Source organism: Stegodyphus dumicola, chromosome 4 (genome assembly GCF_044657685.1).
Source record: "Stegodyphus dumicola isolate Sdum_Otavi_A_Nest chromosome 4, ASM4465768v1".
Taxonomy (NCBI): domain Eukaryota; kingdom Metazoa; phylum Arthropoda; class Arachnida; order Araneae; family Eresidae; genus Stegodyphus; species Stegodyphus dumicola.
The window spans coordinates 143,257,615-143,283,511 of NC_140771.1; the positions used below are offsets into that span (position 1 = coordinate 143,257,615).

The following is a 25,897-nucleotide window of genomic DNA, read 5'->3' on the forward strand; positions in this document are numbered from 1 at the left end:
AAGCGTTACTAGTCTTTGTAAAGTATATGAGTTTAGCTCTTTTTTAAATTTAGTTATTTTATAGGTCTTATTTTTTTTACATTTCAGACCATAAGTACTGGTCTCTGTATCCCAAAGTGCGAGATCAGCTGTAAACTGTGAAGAACAAAGGGTAGTTGAACCCTTTCCACTTGTGTTGTATCTTTGACACTTTCAGGAACATAGTTCTTAGTAAACTCCCTGTTCTTGCTCAGAACTCCAACAGATTTGCCAAAGCAATTATAAAAAATAGTAGTCCTCATGATGCAACCAGTTTCTTCTTTCAATATTGAATCAAACTCATTATAAAAGCTTTCTTTCTATTTTCAAATAAATATTTCGCGAAACGTCATCAATAGTTAAAGTGTCGATGTCCTTCTTGCAGCTATGACGTTTCTAAACGGGCCTTTTATCAGTTAAGCCTTTCATTGAGATAGCACTTCAAGAAACGTTCATCGAAAAATATTCTAAGTTTACAAATTCAACAAACTATAATATCTCTGCATTTCGGAGACTTCCAAAACACTATGAATTATTCAGTTGAATGTAACAAAATACCGGAAGAACGAAGCGACAACCGAAATCACTTCTAGAAACCTGTACTAAACTTTTTATGATAAGAAAACATTGAAAATAGAAACTTACCTGGCGCAAATTAAACTTTCAGGCCTTTGATTACATTACTATACATTAATTTTTTTAGTCTTTTGCAAGTACAACTAACCATTTCATGATATACAATAAAGGAAATTTCTTTCAAGTAATTATTTGATGGTGAAGTTCAGCTCGTAAACATAAGTAACTGTTTTTTTTTTTTGAAGCAATTTTGTTTACTGCTTCATTTACATAAAATTATGTTTCTATAAAGACATCTTCATATACGAGTTAGTTAAACCTACAAGCGGTATTGAACTCAAATTAAACCTGATTAAAATAAATAAGGATTAAGAAAAATTGTTTCTTTAATACGTTATCTTCTCTTTTCTAGTTGAAGTTATAGTAATGTTTATGCTTCTAAGACGGATCATTAAAATTTGTGACTGCATTAATGTCGATGACATCATTCGGCTTTCAGCTTCAATTCAAAGTAAGCCACAACTAATATGTATTTCTTTTTATAAGCTTTCATTTATATTGCTCATATTGTTTCACTGTGAATGGATTTTGTCACAGATTTTTAACTTCTTTGCTGATAGGTTATAGAATTCATATTTTGCAAACGCACTGATGGTAATGCAAAGTGGTGAAGCAATGATTTCCAAATTAAATTTAGATCTTTTATTTAATGTTTAAACCAATTTTCGCACATATCTTCGTTTAACAAACAAAGTATGTCAGAAATTTACTGTTTACACCAGCAAATTGAGCGGAAAAATTCTTTTCAATGAGACTTGCATAAAAATCCTAACTGAGGTTCTCAACTTTGGTTAAATTTTTGGAATTCGCTCGAGTTTTTAGACTAGTTGATGTTTTTGCCTTTAAAATTTCAAATCTGAAAATGTATCAGATATAAAGTTTCGAGATTTCCACAGATTATAAAAATTGTTCGCTCTCTTTTAAAACAAGGATGTTAAAAAAATATTAATTGGTTTTCCATAGTTTTTGAAAATTAGGGGTTGCTGAAGCAGACAAGAGAAAAAAGCAGTTCTCGCGGAGAAATTACTTTTTTGTTTACAATCTTAGCGCAGTTAATAATGAAGTTTGACATTTTTGCACACTTAATGACAAACTGAAGATATTCGGGTTTCACCCCCCATTGTAGCTTCAAGCATGATGCTCATTTTAACATTGTAATTATATCCAATTTCCGAAATTTATTATTCAAAGAGATTTCTTCATGTTTCGAATGACTTTCCATTATTTCTCTTTAATTTCATAATTTTCTTATAATTTTTTGCTTATGTTTTAATAATGATTGAAAGTTTCATCATCAGTAACCTGTAATTGAGACTAAAAAATATAAAATAAAAAATATAACTTAAAAAAGGTTTTTATGCATTAAGCTTTTATTCAAAATGAATAAGATAATTAATGCACGAAAAAGAAAAAAAAATATCATGAGCATTAATGTGAATAATAATTCTATTTACATATAAAATAATTCTATTTACAGAATTCGTCTGCAATTTTATATTTCGAATAATAAAAGAGTAGGGCGCCTAAATAACGAAAGCTATTAATATAATTGCATCGTCAAATATTTAAGTCCTTGTTTTTTTTTAACTTTAAAGTCCCGCGCTTTTATTATTCTTGATAAAAAAAACTGTGGATTAATTCTGAAAACAGAGCATAATTATTAAATCTATTATTCCCATTAAACTATGTGATAAATAATTTATGTTCATTTATTGCATTAATTATCATATTCATTTTAAGTGAAAGCTAATAATGTGAAAATTTTTCTTGTAATTTTTTATTTACTTTTATGTCAGGGTCATATGACATCACTAAATGCCTAGTAGAACATCACAACATATACATTGTAAAATGGAACAATTCATTTTTATGGTAAGAAAAATCATTTTGTGCGTAGCACGATTCATATTGCTGTTAAGTCAAAAAATTAAACTATTGCTTGATTTTTTTAAAGAAGCAAGTTAGTAAACTTTATTACATCGTACCTGTCCCTGTAGTAAAACCCGTTTTACAGTACTAGTAGTTTGCTTTCAAAGTGAGCAAAACAAATTTACAGAGGCATATCGGTAAATTTACTTACTTTACTAAGCGAATTTTCTCCTGTTCCAGAAAACGGAATTGTAATTCTTTTATAGTTCACGGATAGCTTTATATGGATGCGTGCCGGGAATAAAGATCTGCTATCGTTCACAAAATGATTTAGTTTGTTCAGAGATTGAACTCTTGATTCGCGCAAAATGAGCAAGCGTGCCAGGACAGTGCGATACTCATTTTAGGGGAGACACGAATGTTTATGCTCCATGTTAAAAGTGATTTTAATTTTATCATTTTACAGCTTTTTGACAAATTTTTATTCTAGAATTTTACTCTTAGCTCTGAGGAGAAAAGAGGTTTTTAAAGAATTTCTATACTGTAGTCGAAAGAAAACAGTTCAGAGTTTTGATTGAGTCTCTTCTTCCGATCCCATCATTTGATCTATTCGTCTGTCTTGAGCTTCATTAATCCCGCTAGCAGGTCCCGATCCCAATGCTTGTTCGATTCTTTCCGCCTATCGTTCCATTCTTGCTTACCATATTTGATTCACACGTCTTTTCGAATCTTTTTCATCAAGATTATTGTTAGTGAGCTATGAATCATAAAAACGAACCCCCATTCATTTGCCCGAGAACGGTTCTAAACCACTAAATGAGTTATCTAAATCATGAGCGATTATTCTTATCTCAAAGCAAATGTTGCTGAAACTATTCCTCAAAACATTAAATCAATCAAATAATCTCAAAGCAAATCAAATAACCTCAAAGCAAATGCTGGCTGAAGCTATTACTCAAAATATTAAAAAACGTTATTTAATCTTTTAAAGCATAAATTTTCTTCCTTTATCAGTTTTAGAAGGATAAAAATTTCACGAATACAATCTAAGTATTAAAATGTCTGTGCAAAACAGTAAACTTTTCGGACTTGGAAATCGTAGGAGAACACAAGTTGCAACTGTTTTTGCGTTTAATTGCTGAAATACCAAAATAAATCTATAATACCAACTGCTCCACTGTAAAATTATATTTTTTGGCTTCTACTCTTTCCCATCAATTCCTCGATTTCTTTCCAAAAGTAATTCACCGGATCCGATTTACGTCGATGTTTCCAATACAAGAAACATCATTAGGTATCATCAAGGTATATAAATAAAAAAAGAAATCGATTCTTTTGATAAAAGGCGCGTCAATCGACTTCAAGTAATCCGAAAGCTGTTATTAACTAGACGATGTTATTAACCTCTACATCATTAGCGACGACTGAAGGTCAACAAGGGATAGGATTCTTCAGTCTTCTTTTCCCATTTCAACATTCGGGTACATAACATTATTCATGACATGGTTCTACGGAGCTGAAATTGGAAATATCAGGAAATCTGCTGTTTGGTGTCAAACTATATATATTACTTATCTATGCGGGCAGTCCCTAAAAACGTTTATTATAAATATATATATATAATTATTTTAATTATTTAGTGTAATTCCATTGGGATCAGCAAGTATAATGTCAAAAAATATTGAGTAATTTAAAACATAAACCACACGTATTGCTTTACCAATCTAGCCAAACATTTTAAGTCATTGATTCTACACTTTAATTGCAACTGAAGTTATATAATGAGGTAACGCGATTCACTTTACAATTTGGTTTATATGTCAACTACGTACATTTAACCATGCTGCGAACAGTTCTTGAAAAGAATAATTTTATTTTTTCGCATAAAAATATCTTGTTGTTTAATAATGAATTGCGAAACATGAAACAAGGCTTAGCATATTTCTTTCCTTCTTGTCTTCTCAACTATATTATTTTTATTGTGCTATTGCATTTTTATTACTGTATGTTGGCAGCTCAAAGTTGTTTGTATTGAAAAATTCAGTGATAGAGAATACAATGTTCGTTCTGTAGCAATATTCACATGTATTACTCTGTTGTATTTTTTTTTCTCTTTGCCTATGCAAAGTAGCTTGGTGAATGTTTCCAAAAAATCAAGACTTTTGTTGGACCATAAAGCGATAATATAATAAGATATATGGTAGACTGCAAGTATTAAACAAAATGAATAGTAAAGAATTACAATATGAATTCATAACTTAAATCCAGTCTGGCTAGCGGATTGCCTAACTAGATTTACTAAAGTACAGATTACAATATGACAACTCGGAGAACGATTTGCCATTAAAAAAGTATAAAAACCTTCAAAGGTAAATGTTTCTGGACCAATTACGCGCCATAAGGCTTTGGAAAAGTCTTCAATAAATTACCGAAAAACAAAATCCATAAAAGTTATTAAATAGCTATACCATAAATTAAATGTTTTTATTTAAATGCATCAGATTAAAGTTTAAAAAAAATATTACTAAGAGACGAGTTTATTTCTTTTATGTCGTTTAGTTTGTTAATTAATAACAGACAGAATAACTTTTCAAGCTAAATATCTTATGCTTTATCGAATGGTAACGCATCGGTTCATAGAGGATAGAAGTATTTTATTTCTGGAAGTAGCAAAAAAACATTATTTTTAAATATCCAGATTTGTTGATTAAATGCCAAAAATAATGCCTTTTCCGTCTTCCCAAATTTATCTTTTATATGATGAATGTAGCTCGAAATATAAAAATAAATTATTACGAATAGTGGTAACACACTCTTTTTAGATCACTGAGTTTATTAATAATTCCTTAAATTTGAAAGCAATATGAATGAACTAAGAAAGAGGTTCAAAATTTAGGTTTGGGTGTGCTCATATTCAGATAGTTCAAAATAAAAAACAAAACAGGAGTTCAGTATTTTTTGGAACTAAGAGCCGCCGTTTTTCCATAATATGAGGAACAAAAAAGTATGCATTCATAGATAAGTACATAGATAGATTCCAATTTTAAATTAAAAAGTTTGCATATGGTTTTGGCTTCTCAAGTGTTGAATTTTCTTTATCGTTTCGAATTTGTCTCTTTTTTATGCTATTTTTGGACTGCTTACTTCGGTCTGCAATTTCATATTTTTTAATAAAATTTTTATTTTTGCATATGATAGATTACTACTGTTTTACATGTTTTTGAACTCTCAACTAAAATAAAAAAATCTGATGTGTACACCATATGACATTTTTGTACGGAACATTAAACTATACGCAATTTTTCCTGCACGTCATTTAAACTTATTGAATTCTACTTCGCCGATAGCGCGTAAACCACAAGAGAAAATGCACTTTTTAAAATTCACTATAGTTGTTTATGATAGCGACACCCTGGCGCTGGATTCACTTAACAGCATTACATCTCATTCATTTTATACCTTAAAATGCACAAACATTATATCATCTTAAGAATTATCTAATTATTGTCACAGGGTCTATTGAAATACTATAATAGATCTAAAATGAAGTATAAAAAAATTAAACGAATAAAAAAGGAACAATTTTTCACAAACGATTCAGCGACGCTTACCTAATGCGTATGAGCTACTCATAAACATTCTCCTCTGACCGAGACAGACTGGTGACAATATTTCCTGCTAATATTTATTACTTATTTCCTCGAATTTCAGTAGAGATATATTTCTCATTCGATTAATTCAGTTCTCACTTCGCGGCAAGGCAAAGATGCATAAAAACTCAAAATAATTTCATTAAAAATTGAAAGGTATAGAAAAACATAAACACCAAGTACAGTTAAAACAATTAAAAAAACAATTTTTACAATTAAAATTACAGTTGCTACGCAAAAACAAGCAATTCGGCCAGCAGGCAATAAGGCAGAGTTTTCGGTGCACAAGTTTCCTTTTGCTCCCACTCAACAACAAAGCACTGAAGGTGCAGAAAAACCTAATTTACTATTCTGCTAAGTTTAAACGTAAACAAATATGGCTGCTAGGGTAAGAAAAATTAGACTTAGCTGCACTTAAACAACTTCAAAATTGTTGATAATTGTATAACTGTGGTGTTGCTGGCCGTGATAGTATAAAAGTAATTATACTAAGGGTATCGAATGCGAATTAATTCCGCGTAAAAGTTAAACTAAAAATTTAGTGGTTAGTACATTGCATGATTATTAATAATAAGAATCAAATGACTTACCCAATAAGGCATGCATGAATCAGTATCTCTCTTTTAAATATACATTTATTAAATCACAAAAACACACATCTCTTGATTAACCTAGATAAATCACAAAAATACACTTTTCTTGATTAGCCTATATTCGATATGTTATAAGAAAAAAAAACACATTCATGAATGCCCCTCGGCGTGTCCTACTCGTTAGTCCTACGGGACTGTCACAGCGTTCATTTTTACGGTATATTGCAATTCCTAATCTTGCTGCATCAAAGGCACATTACTTATCAGCATCTTGCAAGAAGCTGAATTAATATGCAGTGCAATTACTCGTGATAGAAGAGATCAAATTTCTAGCAGATAGGCTTGAAATTGGCGCACATGGTCGTCACTTCGAAACATCCAATTGTCAGGATTATACACGTTGAGTCACAGCACAGGAACAATTTTACCTCGCAGCCTAATCAGTAAAGTTTACCTGATTTCTTATATTCTTCGTACAAGAACATATTTTCTCCTCCATCCTTGAAAATGGACCTCAAGATCGAGTACCGTGGACGATGGCGAGAGCTGTGTGTCTGTGTGTGTGTGGCCCGAAGGCCCACACACTCGTTAAACGAATAAAAAAGGAACAATTTTTCACAAACGATTCAGCGACGCTTACCTAATGCGTATGAGCTACTCATAAACATTCTCCTCTGACCGAGACAGACTGGTGACAATATTTCCTGCTAATATTTATTACTTATTTCCTCGAATTTCAGTAGAGATATATTTCTCATTCGATTAATTCAGTTCTCACTTCGCGGCAAGGCAAAGATGCATAAAAACTCAAAATAATTTCATTAAAAATTGAAAGGTATAGAAAAACATAAACACCAAGTACAGTTAAAACAATTAAAAAAACAATTTTTACAATTAAAATTACAGTTGCTACTCAAAAACAAGCAATTCGGCCAGCAGGCAATAAGGCAGAGTTTTCGGTGCACAAGTTTCCTTTTGCTCCCACTCAACAACAAAGCACTGAAGGTGCAGAAAAACCTAATTTACTATTCTGCTAAGTTTAAACGTAAACAAATATGGCTGCTAGGGTAAGAAAAATTAGACTTAGCTGCACTTAAACAACTTCAAAATTGTTGATAATTGTATAACTGTGGTGTTGCTGGCCGTGATAGTATAAAAGTAATTATACTAAGGGTATCGAATGCGAATTAATTCCGCGTAAAAGTTAAACTAAAAATTTAGTGGTTAGTACATTGCATGATTATTAATAATAAGAATCAAATGACTTACCCAATAAGGCATGCATGAATCAGTATCTCTCTTTTAAATATACATTTATTAAATCACAAAAACACACATCTCTTGATTAACCTAGATAAATCACAAAAATACACTTTTCTTGATTAGCCTATATTCGATATGTTATAAGAAAAAAAAAACACATTCATGAATGCCCCTCGGCGTGTCCTACTCGTTAGTCCTACGGGACTGTCACAGCGTTCATTTTTACGGTATATTGCAATTCCTAATCTTGCTGCATCAAAGGCACATTACTTATCAGCATCTTGCAAGAAGCTGAATTAATATGCAGTGCAATTACTCGTGATAGAAGAGATCAAATTTCTAGCAGATAGGCTTGAAATTGGCGCACATGGTCGTCACTTCGAAACATCCAATTGTCAGGATTATACACGTTGAGTCACAGCACAGGAACAATTTTACCTCGCAGCCTAATCAGTAAAGTTTACCTGATTTCTTATATTCTTCGTACAAGAACATATTTTCTCCTCCATCCTTGAAAATGGACCTCAAGATCGAGTACCGTGGACGATGGCGAGAGCTGTGTGTCTGTGTGTGTGTGGCCCGAAGGCCCACACACTCGTTAACACGACGACAGGCAGAAAGAGAAAGACAATGCCAATGCCAATGATTTGCAAGTTTCGGAGTGCCTATGGTTCAAAACCATGTACCTCCACATCAGAATTACTAAAAGTGAGCAGAAATAGGAAACATTTTGCATAAGTGAATTACTTGATGCTCAATAGAGGCAGCCACAGGCTCGAGAAAGTTTAGGGATAGGGATAAGAAAATAAAAACTTAAATATCATAATTTTTTTATAAGTTTTTAGAATTTTTTTGTACTTTTATATTTTATACTTTTTTGGTTTTTATAATTTTTTAATACACGATACAAACACTAAAGCAAAAAGCGGATAGGAAAGAGTTTACGATGAATAGGCTCATTGGCATGTGGCTTGTGTAGGATAGTGCAAATAATAAATGGGAACGCGGTGAAAATATTCTTAGGCAGATTTAGAATCTGTGGGAGATGTGATTCTTAAGTAAACAGATTGATAACTTTGCTTGAAGATCTTGAATTGCAGGTGCTGATGATGTTAAAGCTATTATATGGCAGCTCGTTGAAGAGACGTCCTTCCCTCATGGCGCAGGAGCTGGAATAGAAGCTGAGAGGGCGTGTCTTGCCCTTTTGGATGGAGGGTAGATGCCGAACTCTCGGCCAATCACGGCTCTCGGTCTCTTCTGTGAGCTGCGAATAGCAGGATCGTATGCTGGAATCTGCTGGAGTGCTCGGTTATCAATCTGTTCAATTTTGAGGAATAAATTTTGACTAAGTTTTTTAATATAGTAATCAACAGGTTTAATGTTAAGGTCCGAATGAATCACATCTGTACGGACGTACCAGGCTGCATTAAGGGCCATACGTAAGGTCTTAGTTTGAAAAGATTGAAGTTTTTTCACATGAGTTTTTGCAGCAGTACCCCAGATTGTACATGCATACATAAAGACAGGTCTTATAATTGATGTATAGAGAAGAATTTTGTTTTTAATTGACAGATGGCTCTTTCGAGCTAAGAGAGGGTAAAGTTGGGCTCTAGCACCTTTTGCTTTATTGAGAACATTTTCAATGTGAAGGTGCCAGCGTAATTTTGAATCAAGTACAACTCCTAGGTACTTGTAAGAATTTGACCAGGGAACATAGTCGTCGAAAAACTTTAAATTAATGGAAGGGTACAGGAGGGGGCTACGTTTGAATATCATAGCAGCACATTTAGCAACATTAATTTTAATTTTCCAAGTGATGAGCCAGTGCTCAAGGCTGGAGAGATATCTCTGAATGATGTGAACCAAGTTTTCAAGGCGTTTGTTTTGAGCTAGGATGGCCGTATCATCTGCATAAAGTGCAAGAGTGATACTAGGTGATTTTGGTATGTCATTTATGAAAATGTTGAACAAAATTGGGCCTAAAAGTGACCCTTGGGGGACGCCACTTAGTATAGGACGGGGTGCCGAAATGAAAGAATTAACTCGTACAGAAAAAGATCTATTAGTGAGGTACGAGTTAATTATATGAATTAAATGGGACGAAACGTCAAGTCGTATGAGCTTGATAATGATTCCTATATGCCAAGTCCTATCGAATGCTTTGGCTATATCAAGAAATAAAGCGCCAGTAAGCATATTTTTACGAAACCCTTCGTGAATGAACTCCACTGTCCTCAGCAGCTGGTGCGTTGTGCAGTGTTTTGCTCGAAATCCAAATTGTTCATCAATCAGAACGTTGTGATTTCGGAGAAAATCATTCAGACGTTTAAGTAACACAAATTCGTATATCTTTGATAACGATGATAGGAGGCTGATAGGTCTATAATTTTGAGAATTTGAAAGGCTTTGGCCTGGTTTTGGAATAGGCACAATGAGTGCTTGTTTCCAGCTTTGAGGAAAATAGCAATGCTGTATCATAAAATTTATAAGCATTACTAAGAAAAATAGATAACTGGTGGGTAAATTTTCAATCATACGATTAGAGATAGAGTCCATACCAGGGCCTTTTTTGGGTTTGAGCTTGGTAATGTATTCGTTTATCTCGCTCATGGAAGTGTACTGTATTTCGCTCGCGAAAGGCGAGGAAAGGAAGCGTTCAACATCTTGTGGGAAAGAACTTGCGTTGTTCGCAAAAATTCCTTCATTATGTGGTGTAAATTGTGTTTGAAGAGAATCCGCAATTAGTTCAGATTTCTCAGCGTCTGTGTGAGCCACCACTGCGTCCGTAGCTAAGGACGGAATGTGAGATTTGTGTTTGCGTAGGCGGGCTGATGCGCGCCAAAGACTGTTATCATTGGTCGTTAAGGACTGAATGTAATTCGTGTATTGTGATTGGAAGAACTGGTCACATGATGCCTTGATCTCATTTTGGAGAGTACGGAGTTGAATTTTTAAGCCAGGATTTCTCTTTCTTTGCCAAAGTCTCCGTACTTTATTTTTTTCTTTAATTTTGAGTTTAATTTCTTGAGATAATTTACGAAAATTGGGTCTGATGGTGGGTTTTGATACTTCCTTATAAGTATCAGTTAAGATGTTCGTTAACTGATCTACTGCCGTGTCTATATCATGGCTGGATTTAATTTCGAGGGAGGGTAAACTTTTAGAATTAAGTTTAAAACGAAAATTGTCCAATTTGTTGAGACGAGTGTCGGAAAATTTTGAGTAAAAATAGTACAGCTAAGGTCGATGATCACGGGGTTGTGATCTGATGATAAACAATTTTCAACAGTCACTTTGTATCCAAAACGGATGTTTCTAAAAAGTGCCAAGTCAATGAAAGAGGGGGCACCCCGTGAACCATATCTAGTGGGGGAATCCGGCGCAATAATTTTAATTTGGGCGCACTGAGCCCATTTTAGGAGGCCACGACCAGCAGGGTTTGATCTGCGACAACGCCAATGCTGATGGTGACAATTTAAATCACCAGCTATGATTAGATTATTTGAAAAATTGAACAGTTTGTTGAAATCTACCACAGGAAAATTTCCACCTGGTGGGAGATAGGCAGAGATCATAACTAAGGAAGGCGAATTTTGAATAAAAATTTCGATAATTGTTGCTTCGAGTTTGCTCATACTCGGTGTGTCAATTCTTCGATGGGGTATTGAATTTTTTATGTAGACACAAGTGCCACCATGATAAACATCACGTGTATCTGAAGCTTGTCTGTCATTTTTATATAATGCATATAATTTACAAGCTTGGGAGCTCTCCCTGGCTGGAGTTTGGTCTCTTGGACAAAAATGATATCAAAATCCTTCTCTTCTACATAGTCTCTAAACTCATGGAATTTGGAAAGAATGCCATTTGCATTCCAGGTGCATATTTTAAGATTTTTCAACCCTTTCAAAGTATTGAATTTTAATTATTGTGGGAATCAGAAAATTGGAGAGTGACATAACTCTCAAAGATGTAGTAAGCCGCGTCAGCACCAGATGGAGCCACTCTGAGCTGCGGTAAGGCGTTTTTGAATGCCAAAAGTAATCTGCTCTGGTCAATACCAGGCTGGTTAGAAATTTGAATTATAGCCAAAAAGATTTCGGTACAATTTAGGTTCGAATTAACTCCAATGGGGACCGATAAATTTGGAATGAGTTGGGGTGCAGTCTGTTGCATACCCGTAAGGGCAGCAGAGTAGGAAACTCCAGGGCGAATATTATTTGCACTGGGTGTGTGTGCAGCCGGCAGTGTTGGGAATGTAGTGCTTTGTAAATTAAATTTGTTTGCGTTGTCAACGGTCTGACTGGGCTTGGTACTTGGTGTTGGTGGCTGTCTATTTTTGGATCCTGGGAATCTTGGGCACGATCTCCAGTTGGCTGCGTGGTTTCCGGAACAGTTAGCACATTTGGGTTCTTCAAAGGGCTTGGTACAATCTTTAGCCTGATGCGGACCAGCGCATCTGACACAGCGTTGTGGACCTCCGATAAATGGAAGAATCCCTGGCAACGCCAGCATTGAGAGGGACCTTTCTGCCCTTTGAAGTGTTCCATGACGACTTCTGTGCCAAGGAGTTCTGTGATGGAGTAGATTTCTGATGCTTTAAGGCTTTTATGGATTTGAATATAGAAAAGAGGCATCGGCATTTTGGTCTTCCATTTCTTTAGCTGAGATATCTTGTGAATTTTAAAACCAAGCACTTCGACCGCAGTCTGCACAACGTTGATCGGAGTGTTTGAGGGTAATCCCCTAATGACCACTTTGAGTGGTCTGTCTGATTTTAATGTATGTGATTTAAATAGGATGTTGTTTTCTGTAAGGAATCTGACAACTGTCCTGTAATCTGTTTCATTAGTGGTGGTGAGGCGTAAAAATTCTATGTCTTGTTTGGATTGGACAGTTGGTGCGTGTCTGCGTAACTGATTTAGTAAAAAGAACCAATCAGCACGCGGTTTAATGAAGATGGGTGGTGGTGCTTGAATTTTGGGTGTTGGAGTGTCAGCCGGCTGCTGCGTTAAATTTTCAGTGTTTTCTGTGATGTTTTGAATGTTTGTGTATGAGTTTGATGTTGGAATGTTGTTGGTATTTTCACTAGTGCTGGGTAATTTCTTTGCAATCAAGTGTTTGGGGGGGATTGCAAAGCCGTCACTGTCGACTGGTCTGGTGCGTTTTTTAGAGTCTTGCTTAGAAATTTCTTTAGGTGGGTTCTGATTGTCTAAGGATGAGGGTGATTTTGGTTTTTGAGTTTTAGATTCAGAATCAGGGGCTATTGTAGATTTTTTGAGTTCTCTGATAAACTCTTCTTCAGTATCAGGTAAAGTGAATAAGTTGATGTTTAGTTTGGTACAGAGTGTATGTAAAGAAAATAAAATTTTCTCACCCTCATCCTGTAATTGTTTCATCATCAGGTCCTTATTCGGTGTTTCAGATCGTTGTAGTCGCTGAATGTCGAAGAGCAGGTCAGTATGTCGAGTTTTGAGAGAGTATATCTGCAGTGCACTTTTTGAAAGCTCTAGTGCAGAAGGAGAAGCAGGAGGAGTTGAATTAGTGGTATCCATATCAGTCAGAATTTGTAAAGGCGGAGGAGAAGTGGAGTGATTGCCTGCTGGCGGCGCCGTATTCGTGGTTCCATTATTTGCATTACGGAGCTCAGAGCTCGAACGTCAGTCACTCTTAGCGTCCATGACGCGAATCCAAATGTGATGTGCCCGCCAATTTTAGACCTGGCCTTTATGTCAATTTTGTTTCCGATCACGTGACTAAGGAGACCTATTGTAGACGAAAGATTTCGAAGTGCCACCTAGCATTATTGTATAACATTTAAAGTAACTCAGAAATTTGTATCATTTCTGTGCATGACGTTGAGCAAGATGTCGGAAGAAACTGCTGCTGTTTCCGCTACCCCAGTGGCTGCTACGCCAAAAAAGGCGAAGAAAAGTCCGAGTAAGAAACCGAAAGCGCTGCCGTCGCATCCTAAGGTTTCAGCAATGATCGTGGAGGCTATTTCTATTTTGAAGGAACGCGGTGGCTCATCTCTGCAAGCTATTAAGAAGCATATTGCATCACATCACAAGGTAGATATTGACCGTTTGACACCTTTCATCAAGAAGTACTTGAAGAGTGCTGTGGCGGGTGGAAGCCTGGTTCAGACAAAAGGTAAAGGAGCTACCGGTTCATTTAAAGTTAGCGCATCCGGTCAGAAAGGTAAAGAGTCAGGAAAGCAGGAAAAGAAGCCGAAGAAAGCAGCTGCATCATCAGCCAAGAAAGCTAAACCAGCTGCTAAGAAGCCAGCTAAGGCTAAAGAAGGGAAAAAGAAACCTGCCGCTAAGAAAGTTAGTGTAAAAATGGCGAGTAAAGCAAAAAGTTCTAAGAAAGCTGTAAAGGCAGCGAAGCCTAAGCCTCCAAAAGCAAAAAAACTTAAAGCTGCTAAAAAGGCGACACCAAAGAAAAGCAAGAAGTAAGGGATTGGGTACTAAAATGTACAAATGAAAAAAGGCTCTTTTCAGAGCCATACAAATTTTAAAAAAGAAATGCCTTTATTGCTTCTGAAGAAGAGAGTCCTATGTGTGACCACTCTATATATTGATACTTTTATTCAAAGATTTAATTTGGGAATTTTTTTAAAGTTTAAAATGTTGTAATCTGGTAACGTGCTTTAAAATTTTAAATTATACCTCTTTTTTTTTAATTTAGAGACATAAAAGCAATTAAATTTATTGTGTTAGAATTCAGATACATAAAAAGAACATTTAATGCTAATTTTAATTTGACTGAAATGTGACTCAAGAGAAAAGCATGAGGTGAAATTATATGACAGCAATAAAGGCATTTCTAAATTTTAAAATTTGTATGGCCCTGAAAAGGGCCTTTTTTTAAAAAAAAGAGCAGGGTGTGGGGAAATTAAAGGTCTCTAACCACCAAATCCGTAAAGTGTACGTCCCTGTCTCTTTAACGCATAAACGACATCCATGGCAGCGACAGTTTTCCTTTTTGCATGCTCAGTATAGGTAACTGCATCTCGAATAACATTTTCCAAGAAAACTTTAAGTACTCCTCTTGTCTCCTCATAGATGAGGCCCGAGATACGCTTTACACCGCCACGTCTTGCCAAACGCCTAATTGCTGGTTTGGTGATTCCTTGGATGTTATCTCTTAACACTTTGCGATGCCTTTTTGCACCCCCTTTGCCAAGACCTTTACCACCTTTTCCACGGCCAGACATTTTATGCTAGGTAAAATTCTACGAACGTAACTTTCAAGAGTAAATTCAGATATACTGCCGGGAACCCCAGACGCGCGCATTTTTATGCTTTTTGTCACGTGACGAAATTAGTGTCTGTTCGACCAATAAGGAGAAATTATTAGGAGAGTGATAGAATTACAAACAATTAATGTAATTTCCATCCCTGTCTATGCTCACTAGAATATTTTCCTAGTTCTTTTAACAGTTTTCTATAATACTTACGGTATTTCTATAATACTTACGGTATTAAAGAGAAAAACAAAACCAGTCCTTCCAGTTTTTATCCACTGCGATGCACGTGGCAAGGCGCGATAACGATTTAAGAATCGATACAGCCACCGTGTTCACTTTGAGAATTCTGCGTTCTCACATTCCCTCCGGCCGAAGAAAAAACAATTGTCCGATCACTGGACAAATGAAATCTCTCTCTGCTGGATACACTTGAACTTTCGTCGGCATCGCATACACATTTCACACCAATCTTTATATCACTTGCAAAGGCACTGCACTTTATCATTTCGTTGGCACTATATAAACATTTCACATTACGTGCACACAGTTCAGCTCTCGTATGCACTATACACACATAATTCACATTAATTTTTCACATTGCTTGGTAAAAAAACACAGCACTTTAAATACTTTGTGATACACATTTTTTTACATTCTTAAATTAGTGTTATTCTTTTACGTACTCATGCATGTCTACTCTTACCTAAAATATCACCACAGATGTGATTCCATAAAAGAAATGTTGACATATATAATTTATAACTCACATGTGATAAAATTAATTTATCAACTACTAATGATATTGCATTATCAATTTGATGTTGCTCCTCTTAACCATTGTTTACATTATCTCATTCTTTACATTTTAGAATCACATGCACTATTTCATTACTTAGCTACTTTTATCATTTGATCATATTCATTTCATATACCAAAGCTACATTTGTATTAGATTCACTACTAAATTACATACCTTCAATTTGATTCAACAGTAAGACAAGGAGATTAGCACCACACTCTTTGTTTTTTTTTTTTTTTTAGTCCAAAGGGATTTGAATCCCGAAGGACTATTAGTTTCGTTTTGGCATTTTGCGTCGGACTCATAAATGTCGGTTCAGTTTTCAAACTGTTGCCACAAAATGTTAGAGTCCTGCATTATATTTGAAGAAATTAAATAATGAAAAATCTGCATAAATGTATGTATATTTCTCGTATTGTGATAAAACAACGGTACATAGAGTCATCGAATTTTGAATAACGTAATCCTCCAACGAATATGAGCATGTGAAAGACCAAATTTGAAATTTGAAATTTGTTTTATGATCGATTTCCTACTTTTTAAAACTTTGACGAATTTTTGATTAACAAACTCAAGGATTTCAAAGCGAGCATTGGCAACGTTGTGCAGAAAAATCATTTTTATCTCCAGCGCGTGAGTCTCTGTATCGGAAATTCTAAAGATATGCTCGTTTTAAAACTATTTTGCGATATTGCTGTTGCACTGGATCTTATGGTTTAAGTGCGAGGAACATGATATTTAATAAAGAAAGGTAACACACAAAATGTTAAAAAACGCCCCTTTGGACGTAATTTAAAAATTCAATTCTTCTGGTATATGGACCAGCCAACTCTACCAAAAATCGTGCAATTAGCGCTTTATTACACTAAATTGACCCATACCACACTTGATCATCATTAATTATCTAGCTTGTACACATACTACATTCTTAGCATAATCACAACTTCTTTACACTTTTTTTTTTTTTTTTTTTTTTTTTTTTTTTTGCTGATTTATACTTGTGTTACACTCCTAATCCTCATTTTGTGTTGAATCTATTCTTGAAGGCTTTTGTAAAAACAATTTACTTACGTGAACTTTAGTAGTTTTATTCTCTAATTGTATTATATAATTATCATTTCGTAGCTTTTTAATGATTTCATATGGCCCCTTGTATTTTGGATGTAACACCCTTCTATCAGTAAATTCCTGCATAAAAACTTTATCCCCTGATTTCAATTCTGGAATTTTTCTCCCTTTCAAATATTTTTTTCCACAATTAAAGTATTCATCCTCATTTAATTTTACTTGTTGCTTATCTCTACTCAATTGTTCCTTTATTATTTTGGAATATTCCTGAAAATCTTCTGCTAATTTAAGAGGATCATAGCTATCTATGGGTGTATTTAATGTTCTACCAAAAAATAGTTCTGCTGGTGAAAATTGAGTTACAGAATGTTTAGCATTATTATAATACAGTTTAAACATCAGTACTTTTGTGGCCATTCAAATATTTTGTTTGATATTGCTGCAATTGATTCTTTCATTACCCTGTGAACTCTTTCAATCAACCCATTGGACTGTGGATAATAAATTGAACTTTTTCTGTGTTCTATTTTAAGCGATTTTAAAAATTGAGTAAATTCTGTGGAACAAAAATAGGAACCGTTGTCTGATAACAAAAGTTTTGGAATGCCAAATCTGGCAAAATAATCATTTAAAGATTTTATGATGGATTGAGAAGTGCAGTTGTTTAACGGAACTGTTTCCAAATATCTGGAATAATGATCAATGATAGTGAGTACATAAAACTTATTATCTATGGATCTTGGCAGTTTACCAACTATGTCTATAGCTATCATCTCTCCAGGAGCAAGATCTTTCTTAGGAATTAGACGTGGCAGAGTGTTGTGAGGTCTAGACTTATTTGTAAGCAATCTGAACAATTTTCTACAAAACTTTTCGTATCGCTGTACATACCTTTCCAATAATACTTTGCCTTTACAAACTCATATGTCTTTTGAATACCAAAGTGAGGCGCATAAACTGTCTGTAATACATCTTTAATTAATGCCTTAGGAATTAGAATTTTATTCTGGATACTTCTGTCTTTCTTTCTAACATTTACAGGTTTTAATTTTATCATTACTACATCTGTATGACTATCAATAAAATATTGTTCTACACTTTCTTTGTGGTTATCCTGTAATTTTTTTATAATTGATTTTATGTCTGGATCACTTTGCTGTTTACTAATTATGTTTTGAATAGACAAATTATCATTGGTCCAAAATATATTTACATTGTTTACCACTATATCCTCTGAAACTCTTGACAAGTAGTCTGCTGGGTTTTTTAAACCAGGAATATGCTCCATCGTGTATTGAAATTCCTGTAAATATAACAACCAGCGTGCTACAATATCTGGCTGTTTGTCAAGACTAATATGGAAAGTCAGAGGTTTAGCATCCGTTAATATTATAAATTTTTTCCCATACAGATGTTCGTGAAATTGCTTTACTGATCTGAAGATTGCATAAAGTTCTCTCCTAATTGAAGGATATCTAGCCTCAGCAGGTGTTAAAATTTTTGAGTAAAATTGTACTGGGAAAAACTTATCATCATTTTTTTGCATTAATATGCCACAAATGGCTGATCTAGAAGCATCGGTTACTAAATATAAAGGTTTATCATTTTCTATGTTTTTTATTGTGGGTTTTTCTAAAATTAATTCTTGTATTTTATCTAATGCATTTTGGCATCTCTCGTTCCACACGAATGGTATATTCTTTCTTGTTAAATCTGTGTTCTCACAATAACTATTGCATGCAGATTAACCAAAAGTGTAAAAACCTTTAAAGGAGCATAAGAACAACATAATTCAATCATTTTAAAGCAAAAAAAAATGCGCAATTTACAAACGTATAAGAATAAAAAGACTGAGCCCACCGAGCCGAGTAACAGAGTGGCTAACAGTAACATATATACAAATGCATATTTATGTACTTTTGGTGCGGCCGATTGCAGCCAAAAAGGAGGTGCACAGTTACATGTCATAGCAGTTCTGTATACAAAATTTCAACGTTCTAAGGCTACTCGTTTTTGAGTTATGCGTAATACAAACATAGGTATGTACAGACGCCATGAAAAAATCTCTTCTGAATCCATTTAAATCAGTATTATAATTTGTTTTGGTGGAAAAGTCCTTCATTCTGTCTTTACGTACAGATGTCACGCAAAAACATCGTTAAATTGCATTCAATAGCAATCAAAATGGATATTTTCGTTGAAATATGACACTCGGACTTTTTCGTGCTTACAATACATCATTTACTTTACAAAGAAGTAAAAATATTAGATTTGTAAGCTTTTTACTTGTTTAGGAATTATGCTTTTATTTTGAATCCGGTTTGTACGTCTTGTTTTTTCAATTTTGTATGATAAATTTTGCATATGAATTTGTTATTTCAAGCTCTGAATTATTGTTCTGCAATTTTTTTTTCGATCTACTCAGTTTTGTTATTTTAACTTGTCTATTATTTCGCAATAGTTTTAAATTTCTCTCTCTCTCTCTCTTTTTTTTAATACTACTACAATATTTTTATCAATATGGATCTAGTTTTAACGAGCAGCCTAAGCTATTCTTCCATGATGAGAAAATGAAATGAAAACCGAAATGTAAAGAAGGGTGATCGCTGAGAAGAAGGAATTCTTTTTCATTGGAAAAGATGAATATTTCTGCTTCTAGTTTATAATAATATCTTTTTGCAATTTATTATTGTTAAAGGTATAAAATGTTAAGTGTAACAAATCAATGTATGTAATACGACAGAACAATAATAACTGAGTCCATACATTCTTTCTTCAGTAATTACAAGTAAGGCACACTAATTATTTTAGTAACAAGTGTATTATAATAAATGAAATGATACGCAAATTCATTAAAACCAACGTTAAGGATAAGCTTGCAAAATGGCCTTCTTTGTTATAATGACAAAATAACGCATTATCCAGGGAATTATGACAATCTATTCTAATACTATTTTTTCTTTGCTAATTGCAACAACTCATTTATTATCAACTGAGTTAATAAAGAATTCATATTTTCAAGTTTATAGTAGAAACGCTGATGAATATTAAGCTTTGTTAATTACATTCATTTCAGTATAATAAAATTTAAATTGCTTGCACGTTTTATGATAAGTTTTTTTACACATTTATCAACTCAATCATCTCGTAATCTCTAGAGTATAGTGACTAGAAATCATACAGTAATGGCGTCCATTTGTTTCCTGCCAAAGCATCGTTTGTTTATCAATAATCCCAAGTTTGTTTTTTGTCAACGATGACTAACAGATTTCGAAATAGTTTTTAAAGTGTTAGATGTATTAGCTTTCCCCTGCAAACTCCTCAGTAAAACGATCATTTCTAAGCTATATATTTACTATGCTCTATTTCAGTAAATTATCTAATCTAGTTTAAACCAAATATCTGATTAAAGAGACGACCATTTAATTATACAGAGGATAAAAACAACTTCAATTTTTAGGAAATTCATTTAAAAAAAAAAATTTCATTACGCTTTTCGATGCTTTTTAGAAGAGAGTTTTAAATGCTCCTTCGCTTTTCAAATAACCCAAATCTAATTCAAATCTACTTTTTCCTGATTATTAGAGGGTGGATATATCCTAAATTCTCCCAAAACCGAATATTAAAACACTTTTGATTTTCACATCTCTCTCGAATCTTTTAAATATTAACTTTAAAAAAAATCATTTAATGAAAAAAATTAATTATACAGTTTTTAAAAATAGTTTACATTTACTAAAAAGGTATAAATGAAATTTATTAGAAGAACGTATCCTCTTAAATAAATTTCTTGAATCTCTAAGTTCATTTCTTAACCTAGTTTGAAAAAAATATACTTAAGTAATTCAGATTTCTAATTGGTTGATCATTATCCAACAGCAATAGAACGGTTATAAGGTATTTCTCCCGCCTTCCTACCATGCCTTCGTGGTGTGGTGGTCTGCACGCTCGGCGCATATCCAGAGGTCCGCAGTTCGATTCGCGGCGAAGGCGTCGCAAATTTTTCATTTCTCCCGCTTCTAAAAATACCTAATGTCTCTACATTGGCGCCCGAACTAAAAGGGTGATGGATGATGATTCTCCACACCCAGGATTTGGCTTTGGGTCCGCTAAAAAACCCAGTCGCCTTTTAAAAGGGCAAGTATATAAGGTATTTCTCCCGCCTTCTCGGCATGCTTTCGTGGTGTGTTGGTCTGCACGCTGAGCGCGTATTTCCAGAGGTCCGCGGTTCGATTCCCGACGAAGCTAATTTTTCATCACTCCTGCTTTAAAAATAACCTAATGTCTCTACACGGTAGTAAAACTGAAAGGTAACTGGAATCATGTGTGCAATGCAGTGTTTATATATCATGTTATGAGGATCTGAAAACATCTTATATCTCAATATCTATAATAAAATCTTGCAATTAAATATTAATTGAATTAATATTACAGCCAGCAATATGTAATGTTATTTTACAGATATATGTTTTTGTTGCTTCAGAGCTCCCTGCGTTCTTATGTTTGAAACATGCCTGCGATTAATATAGACAGGTAACAAAAATCGCCACTCAGTAAAATAAATGTCATTAAAACCAAATGTTAATTTTCCGCTACTCAGTAAAACCATATACTTCTTGTAGTTAAACAAAATTTGATAACGAGGAAATAAATAACGTGTTCATACATCTTGTAAGGTAGTTTCTCCCTTCTCCCAGCATGCCTTCATGGTGTAATGGTAGCGCACTTGGGACACATTCGAGAGGTTCAGGGTGGAGTCTGGGGGAGGGCAGTGCACATTTTTCAAGTCTCCTGCTTCAAAAAACACTAATGACTTTTCATTCTAACCAATTAATATTATTCTATTCATTCATGTTCTTCTTTCTGAATTACTTCCATACAAATATAAATTTATGTAGCATAAAGAAAACGTGAGAATTATCTCGAATATTTTACGGAAAGATAATCGTAGCTAAATGCTGCATTCTTCCTACTGGCCACATACATAGTTTTAGGTGCCTTTACATTCTGGAAATCTAAATTTAAATTATGAGCACGTTCCTTGTGATTAGTAAGAAAAAAATTAATACTCACATAGTTGTTTAAGTGAGAGCTAGGTTAGTTTATGTTTAAGAAGCTGTTAAAAGGCAAATATTTACTGCTTGCTACTGGCTTTGAAAAATAGATTACTTTCGTGAAACTTTACTTGAGAGTGACAAGTGAGTAAAGTTTCGTGAAACTTTACTAGTACATATTTATCGCTTAGTATTATTTTGCCAATAGATAATGATTACATAAATGATTTTGTGAAGTCGATGGTTCAGAATAAAAACCTGAACTTTTTTTTTCATTTTCTAAGACATTAATTTACAAATATTATCTCTGTATATAAAGGTAAATTATAAACAGTAAATGTTTTCCAAGTCATCTGTACAGTAGAATTAAAGACTGTATCTTACAACGATACCTGATTAAACCTAGTAGCTTAAGTAATGTGAGCGTGAATAGAAAATTAAAACAAATAAAACAGCCTGCTAGTACTCTGAAGCTGCATTATAAAAGGCACTCTGAAGTCTGAACTTCAGAGTACTTTTTTGTAAAATAGCGTTGATTACACATTGAAAAAAGAGAAGGAAATTCCACACACATTTATTAGAAATTGTGGAACTTTCTTTTAAGCTAACAATGTTTTTTAGCAAAATAGGCTAGATGATATATTCTATAAAAAAGGTTAGCCAAACATTTTTTATTCAATAGACTTCTGAAGCAAGAGAGAGTGATTTTCGTAACAACTGTAATCCAAGAACTCACGTTTGTGTAAATACGCAAAAAACTCATTATATGGTATCATCGGTTACGAAATATGTAAGTTCGTATACTTTAGTCTTACCTTGATAAAAGCATAAGATAAAAGATTTGCTATACTCGAAACTGAATTGCATTGTAAGTTTTAAAGTGAAGGAAAAGACTTAACGAAGTGCTCATTAATGAGTGGTTAAACATATCATTGCATAGCGAAGAAGTATAGAAATAGGTGTAAGTGAAATAACAGTGCAGAATCTATTTTCTGACATAAATACTTCAGCAGAAGTAAAAATTTCTTATACGAATACAGTGCGTGAATTATGAGGAAGCGGGAAGTGCAACTATAAATACAGAGGACTAACCAAAGAAAGAATACAAACAGAATTGAGAGGGGCCTAGAGGGTAAGAAAGAAGCCAAGACGAAAAGAATCCAGTAGAAAAAGCGAGCAACAAAAGGATGATCAACACGCGCGAGAGTCGGAAGGAAGTTCCATCGACAGAACACAAGTATAGAGAAGAACCGATACCTAGGGTACTAAACAGAAAGCGGCCAGTTGAACAAGTCTTCCAAGGCGCAAATTCAACCGTGGAAATTTTATCGTCCTATGTTACCTGAAGGGCTGAAGGAAGCCCGGGGGGAATTCAAGCCCGAACAAGCGAGTAGTTGAGATGGAGGAACGTTCTTAACGCAGGACCCAAGAATACGTGACGGACTGAAGAAGCGGAAAGTCCTGGCAAAGGAAGAATCTCAGCCACGTCAAAGGTTCCGGCTTCGCTTATATCCACATGGTACGACTTCGTAACGAAGAGCATGCAGGAATACAAAACAACAAAAAATAAGTGAAAAGAACAAAAACGATAATCGTTTTTCCTAACTAAGGATCAGTTTTATTTTATATCTAGAAGTACTAGTTTATAGGCATTTTGAGTTTTGCCTCAGCTGAGGTTATTTCAGCGGTTTAAGGAGCAAGAAGCTCGGAATTTAGACTACAATGATTTATGTTCATTTTAAAGTTAGTTCAGAAATAAGAATTTGATTTTAGTCTGAGAGACTGATGTAAAGAAATGTAAATGAAAATAGTAAGAACTTATAAGCAACTTGTGTATCTTGATGTAAAGTGCAAGCTGAATTTTCTAATTAAATGTGTTGTAAATACTTTATTTAACCTAGTACTATGTCTTAAGTTTTGTGCTGTAAATGTTAAAAATATTCTCGTGTATATATATACACGGGATATATATATATATATATATGCGTGTGTGTGTATTAAAGTAAATTAAGACTTCCATAGTTGCAAGAATTAGATTTGTATTGCATGAATGAGATGTTTATATGCAAGTTATCAGAATTAAGAGAAATTTAAATTAAAAGTAGCTAGCTCTGTGCATGAGTTAATGTTAGGCTCTCCAGTCAACACTCAAATTTAAAGCACACTCTTCTTAGCACAACAGGTGCACCAGTTGGTATCCTATTTTGAAAGTCGAGTGTCTTTGAGGTCTTATGTGTCGGAAGTATTAACATGTAGATTGCGGTTTAGGTGGTAGTTTTGTGTCACTTTTACAAAAGGCATGTCTGTATCTGCAATATACATTTCTACTGGAGAGCAGCGGGTAAAGAGATTTTATTCATGGAATACATGAGTTGAATGAAAGTGCAGATAAATTTAAATGAAATCCTTAAGTAAGAATGAGATAATGTAAGTTGAAGCAACGTATCATGAGTTAATTTGTTCTGCTCCGGATTTCTGGAAGAACCTAAGCTACTGAAATTTTGTCTTTGAAAGGTTGTCTGAAATTTTGTCTTTCATTCAGCTCTTTGTAATGTAAAATAGTAATTAAATAAGTTCACTTCAAATCTCACGTTATTTCAAGAAATTGGCTTTGAATTCTTATTTAGTTAGAAACTAGGTCATTAAGAACCTCTTTTTCGTATACTTAAGTTTTGGAGGGGAATATTATAGAGTATCATTTAAGTTTCTAACAGTTATTTCATGTTGATTTAGTTTTCTATCAAGGACTCATTTTCATTTCTCTTTCAGAATGTAAATTTACAGAGCGCGCGATAATCATATTAAGTAGAAAGAAGGAAATATTTAAAGGAAGATTTTGCTGGGCGAAATCAGAGCCTGCTTTGCTTGCTTGAAGCCAACGTTGCTAACTTTGATTCTTTAGCAATCAGTATTCTGCTGCGTTGAGTTGCCATCAGGTTTGCTTAGGACAACTTCGGTTACAGCCATCTTTCACGCTCATTAAACAGTGAAACCGTTGGGCTATACTAAAATTTCATTAATTTTAGTTCATCCATTATCTTTGATTTAAAGCCAAAGCTATTGGTTTCTGTAAGCACGAGTTGGTTCCATTTCTAAGTTTTATTTCTATTAATAAAAGGGTTCTTTTCAACCTTTCCTTCTCTCTGTCATATTTATAAGACACAGTGAAAATTCACTAAGTTATTATTTAGAGTTCTGATTTAATTGTAAGTTATTCAAGTAGGTAAGATTTTATAAGGTTTTAATTTAAAAAATTTTCTACATGTTTAAATTAAAAATGGAAAACCTGTCACGACGTAAGCAATTTCAAAAGTGTTTCATCTTCTCTGTGAGAAATATATTGCTAATCTTAGTATCATAGTATTATAATTTTTGCAATCAGAGTGTAAAATTTTCACACTTTGTCAGGGAGTATGTTGTTAGGGAGCGTTAATGAATTTTTTTTTATTTCTACGAAAGAATTTTGAAGATACATTAGGTTATTTTAAAAGCAGGAGTAAGGAAAAATGAGCAACGCCCTCGCCGGGAGTCGCACCACTGACCTCTGGAATATGCGCTCAGCATGCTGACCACTACACTACGAAGCTGGGAGAAATACGTTATATACTCCCTCTTTTAAAGGGCGACTAGGGATTTTAGGGGACCCAGTTGCCAAATCCTGGGTGTGGAGAATCATCATCAATCACCCTTTTAGT

General features: G+C 34.1%; 4 protein-coding genes across 4 annotated transcripts in view; 2 read left to right on the forward strand and 2 right to left on the reverse strand.

Annotated features, from left to right (window-relative positions):
• Positions 1-25,897, reverse strand: part of LOC118189649 (uncharacterized) — a 632,173-nt gene that overhangs the window by 477,226 nt on the left and 129,050 nt on the right. The gene's annotated exons all lie outside the window — the stretch shown is intronic.
• Positions 1-25,897, forward strand: part of LOC118202696 (cubilin-like) — a 406,913-nt gene that overhangs the window by 162,112 nt on the left and 218,904 nt on the right. The window lies entirely within an intron of this gene.
• LOC118189645 (histone H1-like) lies at positions 13,897-14,487 on the forward strand. The gene has a single exon (XM_035360305.1). It carries the CDS (start codon positions 13,897-13,899, stop codon positions 14,485-14,487), a length of 591 nt encoding a protein of 196 aa, XP_035216196.1.
• LOC118189643 (histone H4-like) lies at positions 14,937-15,279 on the reverse strand. The gene has a single exon (XM_035360304.2). The coding sequence runs from the start codon at positions 15,246-15,248 to the stop codon at positions 14,937-14,939; it is 312 nt and encodes a 103-aa protein (XP_035216195.1). The 5' UTR covers positions 15,249-15,279.

Bases quoted from the DNA above. Each gene is read 5' to 3' on its own strand.
- LOC118189645 (XM_035360305.1), top strand. From the start codon at position 13,897: ATGTCGGAAGAAACTGCTGCTGTTTCCGCTACCCCAGTGGCTGCTACG.
- LOC118189643 (XM_035360304.2), bottom strand. From the start codon at position 15,248: ATGTCTGGCCGTGGAAAAGGTGGTAAAGGTCTTGGCAAAGGGGGTGCA.